This window comes from Indicator indicator, chromosome 12 (genome assembly GCF_027791375.1).
Source record: "Indicator indicator isolate 239-I01 chromosome 12, UM_Iind_1.1, whole genome shotgun sequence".
NCBI lineage: Eukaryota > Metazoa > Chordata > Aves > Piciformes > Indicatoridae > Indicator > Indicator indicator.
Genome location: NC_072021.1, coordinates 11,223,762 through 11,240,028, shown reverse-complemented (window position 1 = coordinate 11,240,028; position 16,267 = coordinate 11,223,762). Strand labels below are relative to the sequence as shown.

The 16,267-nt window shown below is 40.6% G+C and overlaps 1 protein-coding gene across 3 annotated transcripts in view; it reads right to left on the bottom strand.

The window, feature by feature from the left end:
* Positions 1–1,557, bottom strand: part of CSMD3 (CUB and Sushi multiple domains 3) — a 383,091-nt gene extending 381,534 nt beyond the window's left edge. For all 3 annotated transcript variants that reach the window (XM_054385441.1, XM_054385442.1, XM_054385443.1), the window contains exon 1: positions 1,380–1,557. In XM_054385441.1, the coding sequence (XP_054241416.1) occupies positions 1,380–1,557 (178 nt within the window). The remainder of the gene's footprint in view (positions 1–1,379) is intronic.
* Positions 1,558–16,267: the final 14,710 nt, after the last annotated feature.

Sequence of the window (16,267 nt, the reverse complement as noted above, 5' to 3'; positions counted from 1 at the left end):
AGGTAAAAGCCCTCGACACCGCCCCCCCCCCTTCCCCTCCTCCCCCCTTGAACACGAATTATCTTTTTCACGAGATGCAAATGGGCGGACAAGCAGCTGCAAAGCTCTACAATAAACTGTTTCATCCAAGGCAAGCCAGTTTGGGAAGGCACGCCTTTGAATGCCGCCCTCTCCCCACTCTTGCTCCCCCCCTCCCCAACACACCTCCCTTCCCATCCGTGCAGGCAACCTCTGTAGGCGATAACCAAGTCTAAAAACTCAGAGAGGATCGATAACGTCTACTAAATATTCTAGGAGTGTACGAGTGTGGCGGGGAGGGATGAGGACGAGGACAGGGATAAAAGGGTGATTAATCAGTTATTAATCACTGGCCACAAACAAGGGGAGATTATTTCGGGTAGGCAGCACTGTGGGGAGTTGCAGAATAGATCCTTTTACTGAAGGCACGCGTGATGGGATCGGCACTTCAACATTTAGCGATGCCTAATTTTGAGGGTGCACATTATTGAAGCCACATTATTTCCGTGTGCAGCATTTCCCTTAAGTGTCTGCAAGCACAGACTTAGCGGAGATATTTATGCCGCTAACTAGAGGCTTCCTTTTTGCTCTCCCTTCACCAGGATGAAAGCAAAAGAGACACCCCCCCCTCTCCCTCCCCGCTACCCCCCCATTCCCAAAACCTCTACTATACATCAAGGGAAAGGGATCAAAGGAAGGCAGAGAAAAGGTGTCGATCTTTGCACCCAGCTGCAGACCATGCCTTCAAGGCTGAATTGCTCAGGTACCTTTTCGAAATGCAGGGAGCCCTGCATGCATACAAACAGCGGAGCGTGAAGCGCATTTCGGGCTGTGAGACGGCTACATGCACGCTGGGCTCCTCTGTAACTTTCCCCACGCAACGGGTTAAACTAATAAGTGCATCGATACAGGTATTCCCGCAAAAAGCCCGTTGCTTGACCGAAACCCAGAAATGCAGGTAATCCCACACACATACACTACCTTCATCATCACCTTAAAAAAGTCACCCAGCGGGATTTGCTTGAATATATCCTAGTTAGAAGCTATATGAACCAACTCACGTCTCCGTTTGAGCATACTGCAAGAATATTTATTGAGCCCCAGCTCAGTCACTGCATTGAACGCCAAGCCTGGCAAGCAAATACATTTCCCATTTCCGAAGACAGCTCTGAATCAACTCCTTCTTTCCTCCCCGCTTCAGTGATCATTTATATCTTTCCATTGTAAAGTACTCAAGGTAAAATATCAAATAAGAGATAAATATATATTTTAAATACACCTTGGTATAAGGTGAGAGCTTGCAACGCCCTGACCAAGAGCAAACGGACCCCTAAAAATATACCCCTCAAAAACTACCCTACCTTTCACACACGAAACCATCAATAAAAAGACGAGGTTCCAAAATGTAAATCCACTTTTAATCTCCATTTTCTTCACCAGGATGAAGTCCAGCCGGCCACATTTAGTACATTCCCTTTCCCAAAAGTCTGCTAATTTCGATTCCTTTGCACGGATTTCCCCTCTGCAGAACCCTTTCATATTATTCTTGAGAGCTCCTAATTCCTATTCCTTGACCAGGCGCAGCGGAGTTGTTGCTGTTGATGGTGTGCGGTCACAGCTCGGAGTGAATGGTGTTTCTGGGATACCACAGCAACCTTGACGAGGACTCAACCATCTCTCCAACGGGGGCACAAAGTCTCAGCTACTCTCGATCGTGTCTTTTCCTTCCCCCCACCCCCCAGCTACCCCAACTCCCTGCACAACTGAAACCCAGCACAATCCTGTTTCGTTACGGCATCCACCAGGAGACACGACAGAGCATCTTAAAGCTCAGACACTCTCTCTAATAAACTCCAAACAGTATTTGCAATTGAGATTCTCCCTCCGCCCCCCTGTTCCCCCAACAGGATCAATTCTGCCTAGGAAAATGGCTCGAGAAATAATACAGTGGCGAGGTCTCCACAGCCTCTCAGAGCAGCCTCGGGCAGCGAATACGGCAGGGTTCTGCCATCCGCCACTCGCAAAAACAATCAGTGCCTTGTTATTAGGAATTCACGTGCGATGCTCGGGGGGCTGCCATCGTCACCACCGGCACAATCACACTCACACACGCGCCTTCGGGCACACATATCGCACGGTGGTGGCATAAGCGTCTCCGAGGGGATTTGTAGGCTAATGGCTAATTACAGGCCGGTCTCCGCGGGCGCGGGGAGGCGGCCGGCAGGAGCACGGTGGGCACAACCCCGCTCCCCGAGAACGTGGCCACAGCCGTGCCCACAGCTGCGGGGGCTCTTTGTCGCGGCGGACGCACGGAAAACGGCCACGCGCAGCGCAGCGCAGTGCCCCGCAGCCGGCGGGGCAGGCGGGGCGGCTGTTCCCGGCTGGCCAGGCCGGGCCGGGCCTGGCCGGGCCGGGAGGGGGCGGTGCAGCGGCGGCTCCGCCAGAAAGAGCGTTGGCGCCACCTAGCGGCTGCGAGGCCGAGCCGCTAGGGCCGCGCCGCTGCGCGGAGGCGTGGGGCGCTGAGCTGTGCTGCGAGACGGGAGCCGGCTGCGGGGAAAAGGGGATTGCGGGAGCCAGCACCCGCCTCGCCTTGCTGGGCTCGGGACCCGCGTTTTAGTCTTCCAGCCTCTGCCTGTCGCAACTGCGGGGCGGCTGTTGCTTCCCTTGCGGGTAGAGTGCGGAGAGCGCGGGCAAGCAACGCCGGCCGTGCAGCGGTGTGCATGTGTGTGGAGACGGAAGGCGGAGGCGTTTGTTCCGTGAGCGCGTGTGTAAGGGGACGTGTGCGCGTGTACATGCGTGTGTGCGTGCCACCATCTCCCCGGTGCGAGTGACGTTGTGGGGGCCAATTGTGGCCGTGGTGGGCGTTTTGGCGGGGGTGTGTTTGGTGAGTGTGTGTGCGTTGGTGCCTGTGACTGCACGTGTGTACATGTCTGTGGGAGTAAGTTTGTGTGCATGCCTGTGCTGTCACGTTGAGTGTGAGTGCACACCTGTATGTGAGTGTGTGTGCACCTGTGTGTGTAGCGTGTATGTGAGCACGAGTTTGTGCGTCTGTGCCGCTGTGATTCTGTGCATGTGAGTGCACGTGTGTGTGTGTGCACATCTGTATGTGCATGTGTGAGTGCACGGACCTGATTCTGTGCAGCTGCGTGTGTGTGACTCCTGTACTCCTGTGTGCATTTGTGTGCATATGTTCTTACAGGTGTCAGCCTGTGTGCCCGTGTTTGCACACACTTTGGTAGAGGGATGTGTGGTGATTCCTACAGGCTTGCATGTGTATGCTTTTTTGTGTGGATGTGCAGATGGTGCATATGCAAACATGCATGTGTGCGAGTTCATGGGTATAAAGTGAAGTCCAGTGCATAGGAGTGTGTGCTGGGAAGTGTGGGCAGGCATTCATGAAGGATCTTTGCATGTCTGCCCACACAGGGGTATGCATTTCCCCACACTGAACAGTGCATGTGTTTTTTGTATGTGCATGGAGTACACTTGTGGAAAGGTGTCCTGGTTAGGAACTGTTTTCAGCTGGGATGTGGATGTGATGAAAGGCTTTATATATGCTTAGGTGCTTACATGAATTTGAATGAACATTTATGAATATATAAATTTATATATGTATTTATATCTATATCTATCTATATACATCGATACATACATGTACACAACAGTACCAAAGCATCACAGAAAATGCTACTGAAGGCATCTGGAATGGTAATGCTTCATCCTTTACTCCCAAAGCACACCATAAAGAGCAATTTTCTGTGGCCACAAGTCTGCTCCCCTATAGGTGTAGGGGTGAATGGTACAGGCCTTCCACCTTTACTTACAACCATGCCTCATTTTGGTGAGACCAATAGCATTTAGCAGAGCGTGGCCCTGCAGACTGCTGGCTGAATTCATCTCTGTAGATTTAAGACTGCGTGTAGCTGGCATGGGGAAAGAATAGCTGCAGTGCTGACACTAACCACCTCTGTTGGATCCATACGTGTTTGTTTACTGTAGAGAAGCAAAGGTATATATTTCACAGCCTTGTGTACTGTCTACAGCCTTCTCACAGACATATAAGTCTTGGAGTGTGACTGCTGTAACTGAAACTTAATGGGCCTATTTACTTCCTTTGCAGTAATTCAGGAATGTGATCTTAGAAGTAATACAACCTCTGCACTGATGTTAAGGGGCAGTACCACATAGGATCAATTTTTGACCAAATGTCATTAGTCCCTGTTTTAGGTCAAGTAGGGTGGATGAAAATCACTGTTCAGAACCTGTCTACTGTATTCATTAAAAGAATTCCAGTGTATCTCTATTTACTGTATAATCATATTTATGTGTGTACATATGTATGTAACTGGAATCTGTTTTTCAAGAGTGATTCAAAAGTCTCCAATAGCCTTCTGCTTTCCTGTCTGCCTTTCTCCCTCTTTGCCTTCCTCCTTCCCTTTTCTCCTTTATCTTTCCTTCTTGTGCTCTTTCATTCTGTTCATCTTCCTCCCTTGGTGTTTTGCTCCCTTTCTCTCCCTCATTCTTTCTTTTGCCCTCATTTTTGCCCCTTTCTCCTCTCTCCTTTTTTCTCTCATTTTCTCCTCTTTTGGCATGATCAAGCTTATTGATCATTTTGGGTTCTAGTCAAGGATGAAAGTGACTTGGCAAGGACCATTAAGTCAATCACTATGATTAAATACTCTCAAGATTTTTAAAATGTGCTGAAATCAGAAATGGGCAGATACCTAAATGTCTTACCTGTCAGGCACATGGAATATCTGCATTGCTAGCAGAAAACACATTGGAGACATGGCAGTTATGGTGCTCATCCATGCTACTGTTGAATGCTTCCTAAGATAAACTGTGCTGTGATGCCTTAGTTATAGTATCTCTAAGCTGGCAGCTCTTGCCTCAGAGTACCTCTAAGAAATAAACACACTAAAATAGTTCTATGGAATTAGGTATTACTATTGGTATTCACATTCCACCCCCTCACAGTTCCCTGTTCACTTTGCCAACGCAGATCAAATCTAAGTTTTGATAATTACATTGCAAATTCCTCCTACATTTTCAAATGCATTTGTTATTCTTCATTCTCTATCATATACTTTTGGGTAAGGTAGCTGTATTTTGTTAAATAACTCCTACGTTTCACCCCTGGGTAACTTCATTCTAATTGTAGATAGACTAATTTCTTTACTTCAAAAAAATGCAGTGGGGTCTTCCATGACAAGTAACACTCTGAGTAATGTGATACACAATGCTTGCAAGCACAGACAGCATATGTAGGTATGTGTAAAGCATACAGACAGTGATATTTGAAAATGTGTATTTGAGTTAGGATGCAAATCTCATTTGCTAATATCACATAATTCTTTTGAGGACTTTGACCTATCGCAGAATGTAGAATTTTCTGCATTCCCTAGCTTAGACCATCTGCTTATAAGCCCAAGTATGATCCTTAGACCTAAATATGACCCTGAACTGCTTGGCTGTCGGCTAGGGTGAGCCCTAACTTTCTTCTCCTACCTTGGAAACAAAAGGACTTCCCAAACTTGTGGTTTCTCACTATGCTTTTCAACATGTTTCAGAACCATTTGTCAGAGGTCACAAGGTAAGTGGCACTTCACCCTTATCTCTGTTTACTCACAGTGGAATAATTTTACTAGTGTGAAACAGATACTGAAGTTTGGATGAGAAAGAGTGAGGTGAGGATCACTCCACAAACGTTGGGATGCTGCTGTGCACTGATGTTACTGCCACACATCCACAGTACAGGATACAGCTGTAGTATGAAGATCAGGTATGATCCCAACCCAGACAAAGACACAGTAAGAAAATAATGGAAATAGCTGGAGGAGAAAGGTCTCCTCCATAATACTTGTCTACTTTTCAACATAAATTTCCATAAATCAGGTTCTAAGGTACTTCAATCACAGTACAGTATCACAGTACATTAGAGGTTGGAAGGGACCCCAAGAGATCATCAGGTCCAATCCCCCCTGCCAAAGCAGTATCACTTAGGGTAGTCTGCACAGGAATGCATCCAGGCAGGTTTTAAAAGTCTCCAGAGAAGGAGACTCCACAACTTCTTTGGGCAGCCTGTTCCAGTGCTCCATCACCCTCACTGTAAAGAAGTTTCTCCTCATGTTGAGGTGAAATCTTCTATGTTCATGCTTGTACCTGTTGTTTCTTGTTTTATTATGTTCCATAACCTGATCCTTCTTCACTCAGGGTGAATTTTCTTTGTTCTGAACTTTTCCTCTAGTTACAGGAATGTCTGATTCCTGAGGGCTGGTTTTACCAGTAAAGAAAGCAGCAATGGCACTAAGTACCTTGGTCTCTTCCATGTGCTTTGTCATGTTGTCTCCTGAACCTTTCAGCACTGAGATAACATTTATCTAGTCAACATTTTACTGCTTCAGTAGAAGCATTCCTTATTAGATGGACTTTTCTTATGCATGGTCCCTTATACTCCAGGCTTGTGGTTTCTGCTGAAGGGGGCTAAAAACATCTCTGTTCAAGAAAACCATTTATCAGCAATGTTCAAGAGTACACATTTACACTCCCAAATAAAGAGAAAAAAGGATGTTTCTTTCAGGCACACTGCTCACAAGGAGGTAGAGATTATATGTTTCATTATCACAATTAGCTGTGATTTTTTATGTCTACATATGAAATATTCCTGCTAGAGGTGATGAGAGAGAAGGCAATTCTGTTTTGTGCAAGATTTCCTGATTTAGATATTGTGCAATATAACAGTTTTCAAGCAGAATTCAAGGAATTAGTTTTGGTCTACTGCTATCAGATTTTGCATACCTTAGTGACTGAATTTATTTTTAGTGTATCAGTCATGATCAGTCAAGATGGTCTTGGTGTGTAGTTGTGTTTGCTTGGGATTTAGTTAACTGACATTCTTAGCAAAATGTTCTATCTCTGGTCAGCAGAGTTTTTTGATGTGGAAATCCTGTAGAGTGTATGAAAATATCTTGTTTCCTTGCAAAGGCAGAATGACTTTTTCCATAGTATGTGTAGTGAGGCCAGACTCACTAAGATGTGCTATGAAGTCAGCTTGGTGAGAATTTCTATCTTGATTCTTCTGTCCTAAGTAATAGAGTGGCATATGTTCCAATAGCTATTTGAGCACTTGTATTACCCCTTAGATCTGGCAATTCAGGACCTTTGTTCCGTGACCAGAGATGTCATTGTTTATTCTGCTCAACACACTGCTACATTGAGATACATAAGTAGCTCCTAACAAGCTCATGAATGTGAGAATACACCATTATCATATAATCATAGAATGGTTTGGGTTAGAAAGGAAAGATCATCTAGTTTCCACCCCCCCTGAGATGGGGAGGGATACCTACTAGGCCAGGTTATTTAAGGCTCCATCCAGATGACTTTGAACTCTTCCAGGGTTGGAACCTTCACAACTCCATGCAGTTTGTTGCAGTGTCTCACCACCCTCATGGTGAAGATTTTCTTCCTAATGTCTAACCTAAAGCTAGCTTCTTCCAGCTTGAAGCTCTTTGAAAGTGTTCTGATATTTGAATGGTGAAAGATTGTAAAGGTGTTTAATGTGATCCTTACACCAAATACTATTATTTACTATATACTTAAAGATAGATTATCACCTGGAGTTCTGCATAACATGGACGTAAAAAAGGGAAATTCCACAACAGGGAATGGGATGCATGTAGTGTCAGTAGAAGAAGAGTTGAATACTGGGGGTAAGAAAGCATGTTAGAAAATTACTATGCTTTATCACTGAAATAAACAAAATAGAATTGTCCAAAATTGCATCAACTATTAATTTTTTTTTTGTCATCATAATACTACTGCAGTGTGTAAAGGAAGAGAAATCAGGAAAAGATGGTGAGGTACTGAAATAGAAAGACAAAAGATTACAGTTTTTTAGGTGACTGTGTAGGCAGAAAAGTGGGTGAGCTGGTGGGGGGAGATTAAAACATCCTTTCAAATTCCACTTTTATCTTTGCATTAGATTGAGACATAGTGAAGGTATATTAAATGTCAGTTTTATAACTGTCATTCAGTGATAATCAGATGCACAGCATGTACTATCATTCTTCATTGAGCAAATCTGAAATGCATTCATACAGATGAGTGTAAATTTTCTCAGTGAACTTCTATTTGTTAGCTGGGGGGAACATACTTTGTAGAAAAAGGTTTTCTACTGCATCTCAGATTTTGTTTTAATTATTTATGTCACTTTTTATCTGTATTATCTGTTGCATTGTTTAAAGTTTAATGGTTTTAATGTTTTTTTTGTGTGGCTCTTGGAATGTTAGGGAAAATAAGCACTGTAGATATTAAATTAATAATTAATTATTCTTGATGATACTTATAGAAGTTGCAGAAAAGCAAATCTATAGTGTCTGCAGGAAAGCAAATCTAGAAGGCCTCTGTTTTGCTGTTATTCTGCATGTTGGATTCTCCTTGGCTTGTAAAGGAATTCTGTGTATGGAGCTGTAGAAAAACTAAGCCTGTAAAATATTTGTAACCTTAACTCAAAAAATACATGATGAACATAACTGGAAAGAAGACTGGTATTCTGTCTGCCTGCCATGTATTCTTTAATATATACTTAGCAGAGACTGCTGGCATTGCAGACAGAATTGATAATCTGGTTTAGTTACACATCTAAGGTGTACTGATGGCTTTTAGATGCCATATGCTGGAATTATAAAGGCACAGAGAAGTTAGGAAATTTTGACCTCAAGTGCTTGCAATTTTTAATCTTGTAGAGGAGACAGGCAAAAAAGGAACTTAAATGTGTCTAATGAAAACAAATATCATAGCTGAAACATTTTAATTTTGATATGTGACAGCATTATTAATTTGTCTCAGAGCGCTCAAGGTAGCCTGGTAAAATATTTCAGACTTGTGTTTGTATTATTTAATGTTAGACATTGATTGGAAGCTGGAGGTGGTTAAAGAAAGTGGGTGGAAAAGATTATTGGACTAGTTGTAGGCTATTTTGTTCAGCTGGATATTTGGTATGCATGAACACTGCCAGACCCTTTTGCTATCTGTTTTGCTCTGTTCACCACTCTCAAATGATTTATAATGTTAGAATCCCTTCCCCTGTTTAGCAAAGTGCATCATTACAGCAAAAAGTATATTGGGGCTGATTTCCAATAGCATTTCACAACCACCTCTGTCACTTGCTTCTTTTTCTGTACAAGCTTCGCATATCACTTGGAGAATGGTGAGCTAAAAGTAGTGAGTGATGGTTTGGCAATGCTATAATTTTTTTGTGCAGCTTGAAATTCAGATCTGAGCTGACCTGTATTAGGGTACATGATAAAAAGCTCACCCCCACACACAGAGGAGCACAGAAATATGAGCTCCTGGCCTGACCTCCCCATGGCTGTCCCAGGAGAACATGAGCATCACAGACAGGTGAGACCCGGGAACTCTAGGGGCAGCGCTCTGGGGCATCATACAGACTGAGGGGGTGCCTGCCCTGGGAGGCAGTTCTTATTATGGGATGCAGGGGAAGAGCATGCTGGAATTGTGTAAGACTTATAAATTATGAGATGCTTAGGGGAGGAACCAAAGGTGGGGAAATAAAGGGATCAGGGTAGTTTGGAGAGAAACAAATATGCAAAAATGGAGATAAAGGAGACCAGTCAACAGCTGACAGTTTGCTGGCCAGTACCCTTGTCTGCATTTCAGGTGGTGGGCTACATTTTTCATCACTCGACATCTACAGTTTTCTTGTTTTGATGCTCTTAAATGTACTGCTTCTTTTAGCTACTTTTTTTTTTTTTAATGGATTGCAATATTTATTGGCATAGTATATACACCACCTTTGATTCTTGAACTGTTCTGTGAAAATACAGAATGTACCACATTACCCATTCTTATGAATGGACTAATTTGACTATTGCTTTAACTTCTCTGGTTTCAGGTCTTAAGAATAAAGTACTTATAAAGATGAAATATATCATTAATATCCAGAGGCACTAATTTTTATTTTCCATACTGTACCTATTTACCACAGATAAACAATTTCAATCGTCAAGTTCCTCTGATTTTTTTTTTCTTATGTATTTTTATTGTTTTAGTATCTCCAGCTTCCTGGAAAGGTGTTATCTACATTTTTTTGAAGCAGAAATCAGTTTTTTTTTTTGTTTGTTTGTTTTTTTTTTTTTTAATTTCAGGCACAGTGTCTACCCATAGATGTATCTGTCATTATAAAAACAAAGAAAAATGGACTACAGTTTATTGTCTTATGGAATGTATGACTGTATGCAACTCAGTCTATTTGTCTCTTAAAGAAAATTGTTTCATTTATAAGTAAGCAGTTTCTTGTCTGAAATCCTAATAGCCTCTGGCAAAAGTATTCTAGAGATACAGTAAGTGACATCAAAATATTTTATGCTAAATGAGAAATAAGATTTGCAATAGCATCACTGAATGACTACAAGGAAAGAAAATGAGATCCTTGAATATTGAATATGTTGAGAAATTGACAGTGAACTTGGGTGAGTGTAATAGAATCTTCAGTAGCTCTACAATCATTAAATGAAGCAAGTTCAATTGCAGGTATTTCAGAGTTATTTCATGGAAACATGTTGGAAATAATGGCAAATATTTGAGAAGCTACTCAAAATAATTCATTCGGATTCATCGCAGTAAAATGTCTGAATATGTCCAGAATAAGATAGAAAATAAATAGCAGAATACAATACATATTCAATGATTTCTCTATATAATTCAATATAATTAATGCATAATATAATCAAGCAGTGGGTTAGAACACCAGCATGGCTGAACAGGAACTCCTCTCGGAGCTCAAGAGGAAAAAGAAATTGTATGATCCCCGGAAGCAATCATAGCATCATTTTCGTGGAAGAGACCTTTAAGACCATTGAGTCCAACCATTGTCTAACTCTACCAAGTCTGGTGCTAAACCATGTCCCTTACACCACATCTCTGCATCTTCCAAACACCTCCAGGGATGGGAATTCCTCCACTTCCCTGGGGAGCCTCTGGTGTTTGAGAACCCTTTCAGTGAAGAACTTTCTTTTAATATTACAGTATAAACCTCCCCTGGTGCAACTTGAGGCCATTTCTTCTTGTCCTAACCCTAGCCCTAGCCCTAGCCCTAACCCTAACCCTAACCCTAACCCACTTGTTACTAAGGAGAAAGGACCAACACCACCCTCGCTGCAATCTCCTTAATATTAAGTGACATAGGTAAAATGTCACCATTTCACATTAACGGTTTATAACAGCCCCGAAGTCCACATCCTCTCACATCATTACATGTAGAATTTGGGGAAACAGGGTGAATGCAGAATGGAAAAAATGTTAGATATGAGGAGATATTTCTGAATACAACGCAGAAGTTGGAATTTACTAAATTTTACTTTTTGTAAGGGCTTTTAAGTAAGAGAGTAGACATATGTTTCTATTCTCCTAGGAGAATCTAATAATCATTGAATGCTTATTCATGAGCCTTTCTCAAGGGGATGCAGCATATTTTTCTTCTTTGATCAGCAATCATAATTCCAGGTAGCATGTCTCCTATACTAAGTATCTAGTTTGACTCAAATCCTGGCAAGCTGCATGCTGAGATTTTTACTAAGCACAATTCCTTTTGGGTATCCTTTGGAATAAATGACTCAGCTGTGTTTCTTTTAAAAATTATTTAAGAATCAAGATGCAAGAGAGAAGTAAAGGCTGATAATCCTTATATCATTATTTTCCTGTAGCTGAGAATCAGGTGTATAATCTCTTGACACATTTATTTCTCATTATTTGTTAATTAAGGAGACTGTATTTAGAGGGCTGGCTGTTTTCTATCTGATCACTGAATGCCCAGATTTCTTTGTGCATTTTGCTTGGAGCTAAGACTTTGAACTTAGGGCTTAAATAACTTCTCTTGGTTCCAAATACCTTGTAGCCAAACCAGAGGCCTATGTCAGGTAAAAATTGCAATTGCCCTTAATCAATGTTAACTTGCCTTGAACCCAAATATAAGGATGCTAAAATAAGGTAAGTAACATCAATATTTATGTGTCTTGAAATTCTGTGATTGTAAGAACTACACATAGTGTATAAGCACTTCACAAAGTATGTGAGGAATGTGCTCAGGAAAGGGACCAAGATGTGTCTCGTTGCATACAGGGCAATTTGGGGAATACACCAGAAGCATGGCTTGAAAGACAGGAAGAAAAATACTATAAGCAATATTGGAAGAAGATGAGATCCCTGCTCCTCTTGGGAGAACAAATAGCAGAAAAATACCAAACATAGTAGAAATATGGGAAAGAAAGAAAATTAACCCCCTTCAGTTCTAAATTCTCTCATCAAAAAATCTCCTGATCCTACTAATCCCATTAGCCTCAGCAGCTGAGAACCACTGAGGACCATAGCCAATGGTGTCATCATGAGCTCCAGGATGTTGTATACTCATGATTAATGTAGCACATTAGTGTTACTGACTGTTTTGTATATGTAATGAATCTTCTAAACATTTTATCACAACAAATTCTTAACTGATACATACATATCTGTGTATAGATACGTACACACACACATATATAGTCAGTTGCAATAGTCTAGAAGTTGAAGGTTAAAGCACTGACCATTGGAGAAGGAACACTATGTTATATCACTTCAGCTGCCACATCTTCTGCAGATATTCCTTCCATCTTTGGATCCTTTCAGGTCTGAGTGTGCCCCTTTCTCTTACTTATTCAGACTAGAAGACTCCTTATTGTTGCTATCACCTCTTCCCCATGCTGTCAGCAAGGATCTGGAAACTCTTTTCTGCTGGCAGCATTCATTAAAGCAGCAGCTTCTTTTCTTCCAGAAAAGGCTGAAGGTGAGACTTCCAGAGGAGAGGTTTGGCTTTTACTGATTTCTTCATCTGATTTGATCCTTGTTTGCCTTTGATCAAGGAATTAACTTTAGTGATGATTATGGGGACAGCATTGAAGAGGTTATGTGAGGAATACAATTTAGGGTATAGCTACCCTCTGTCTCAACCTTAGGGACACAGGTAGTAGTCATGGACTGGCTCTGTATCACTTTGTAGAAGGAGGAATAATTACTTCACTTCTCTGTTGTTTCTTTCCACAATTATTTCTTGCCTTCCAATTTGGAACTGGAACACCTTTTTGTCCCTTAATGAATCTATACAAAGCCTTTTGTGTCTGATTGTGATGCAAGAAAATGAAGAATTTGCTCTTCTGGGCTAGGATGGTAAAGAAAACCCAAACCCATACATTTTCATGAAGTTTTGGATTGATATTATCAATGTTTATGGAGGTTCTGCTGGTGTGAATCTAGTGAGTATGACTGGTTTAGCAGAAACCAGGTGTCATATTCAAAGGGCCCATAAATTCCTTAGTGGATTTGAAGTAGATGTCATTAGATGCATAAACGGTAGCATCAGTGGAGTCTAAGGATTTTTTTTTTACTTCTGTACTTGGAAAAAAAAAAAGAAAAAAGAGGAAACTTTAACTAAGCATAATTTAAGTCATTAATTACTGACATATCAAATGAGTTTATTGGACAAATTCACTGCTTTAACATTTACATTATTTGTAGTGGTTTTGTATACTTAATCTAAGTGTAGAAGAAACTCACTTTCCATGACAGTCACAAGAATCTTTTCATAAGTGCTAAATTCTCTTCAAATGGTTTAAAGGAAAAGAGATAGAAGGGGGGGGGGGGGGGTGTGGTGGAGGAAAAGAGCTTCTATAATGGATGTAAAAGAAAATTCTTGTGCTTTAAATGCATGAAGCCAACATTGTAAAACTTAGAGTTATGCAACTTTTTTCCTCCAAGTGTGAGACTGATGGTCATTAGGGAGAGCTTTCTCAAATCACAAAATAATGAAAACAGTTATATGTATAATAAGAAATCAAATTATCCAATACTTTCAGCTCTTAACTGTAGGTTTTTGTAAGAGATGGCTGTTACTGAATAAATTGCTAGAGCGAATGTGTAAGAAATAAAAGCCATAGGAGGAATTATTTCCATGACAGTATTGTTCACTTCAATATATTAGAGACACAGACTCAATTCAGCCAGCATTTCTGGAGCGAGTTATGATGTCCAAGGGCCTTAAAATGCAGGTGAAAGATTCATACATTTTTCTATACCATAACTCAGCTATGGCTACAAAGGAATAGAAAATTACCTTTCTGTAAAAAAAAAAAAAAAAGTCAGAATGAAAATGTATTATGCATCAGACAAAAATTCAACGGGGCAACACATGTACAGAGAATTAAAAATGCTTCCTAAGGACTAGTAAGTTATATGCTCAAGCCTTTGATATGTTAGCTTTTCTACAATGTGTGTTGCATAGGTGAGTATTTTTTATATAAAGGATTTATTGTTTGCTTGTATATGTGGCTTCATTGCTCAGTTGTTCAAAACAAAGTTACCCTTCAATAACCAACAGAATATGCTAGTATCCTGGGTTTTTTTATTCTGTTCCATAACTGACACTGCAGTCTTTGGTGACACCTACAAGATTTCTTTTACCTTGAGAACGTTTCTCTTCTAGCATCCTCATATTGAGTATATAAAAATCTGGATTCTCCGTATTAAATTGTGAGTTAGTTATGGCAAGATTTCAAAACATACAAAGAAATGGCACCCTTAAATTACAACAGTATCATACTAATTTAGGTAAGCCACCTAGTTTTACTGGATAACTACTACAAATCAGTATGCTGCCAGGAGAATCAAAGAAGCTTGACCCTAACTTGCTGTTTTTCCCATATTAGGTATAATCACACTCAAAAAACCCCCCAACAATCTGAAAAAGTTTTTGTTCTACTAAATATTTTAAAGGACTTTCAAAATGATTAATAATCTGTCATTCTAACTGATGATCGTATCACTATAATAAATTAAAAATAAGTAATATATGCCAAATTAATTACTCTTGAAATACAAGCACAAAATGAACTTCCTCTGTTAAAAAAAAAAAAAAAAAGACACATCCTTGAATCAAGCAATAGTCAAGCATGTGCTACTCTTTTCTTAACACTATTATATACATGGTAGTTATAGACCTAATTACTGCATTGAAGCTGAGTGGAATGTCTATTGTTATGGCTAACTACACATCTAATGAAAAATGTAGAAGGACTGCCAGCCTTCCTACTAGAATCTCAGCCTGAACAGTGTTTATAAACTCATTGAACCTTTTCATACTTTATTCTGTTTACCAAAGAAAACATCAGTCATAAACTCATTTTGCCAGAGAGAGTACAACCATTTGAATTTCTCAAAAATGTCATATCGAACACCTCAGAACACTTAACTGAAACTTTTCTGTCATGTTACACTGGTGCAACTTGATCATGACAATCCCTTTTTCTTAACTGCTTTCTGCAACAATTTTGTAGACACATGTAGTGAAGTAATAGTTTCACACCCGCATTGTATAACAGCCTTACCTGTATTGAAAGGTCACTCAGTTCTCATTTTCAAATTGAAAAAAATGAATGAGACAGATTTTCAACAGGAAATGTTTTCTGTAACAAACATTTATTGGGAAGGAATTCATAGGAAGTTGTAATTATCATAAGAGAAACAAAATAATCCCACAATCAATAATTCTGTTGACTTTCCTAGAGAAGACGTGGGGTTTGAGTCTTTGTTGCCTTTCACGCTGGGCTGGCTTTTGAACCTGTGTGTATCCCACCAGCTTCTTAATCTCTGAACTACTGGATGCCACAGAGTTCATTTCCTACTGCAGTTTCTCATTGCCATGGACATTTTTGAACTATGGAAGTTCTGTTTCATGTGGAGTGTGAATTTTTTAGATCTCCTGTCTAACACCTCTATTCGGTGCAAAGACAGCATGTGCCAACAAAAGAGCAACTGTTGCTGAATCATTAAGTTTTCTGTGTATTGAGCTCCAGAGGGGACAGTGAATGTGCAGTTTTCCTTCCACAACAACGCAAAGATGGCACTGGGACTCAAATAAAATGGTTAAAGGTGTATTTTCACCTTCTCTTTCTCTGTCTTGATGATAGGTTTATTTCTCACTAGTTTTGTCCTCAGAGACTGCCACAGACAACAAAATTTCAGCATGATTTATAATGGCTTGACGAAGCACTGAAAAACTGGTGAAGGAAGACACAAGTACAAATGCCATTTGTCTCTCAAAGTTCTTACTATAAACACTGTTAATGCTAGTAGAAGTAGAATTCATTAGAGGAAGCATTCTGAACACTTTCAGTAGAGCATGGAAACAAAGAGCTGCACT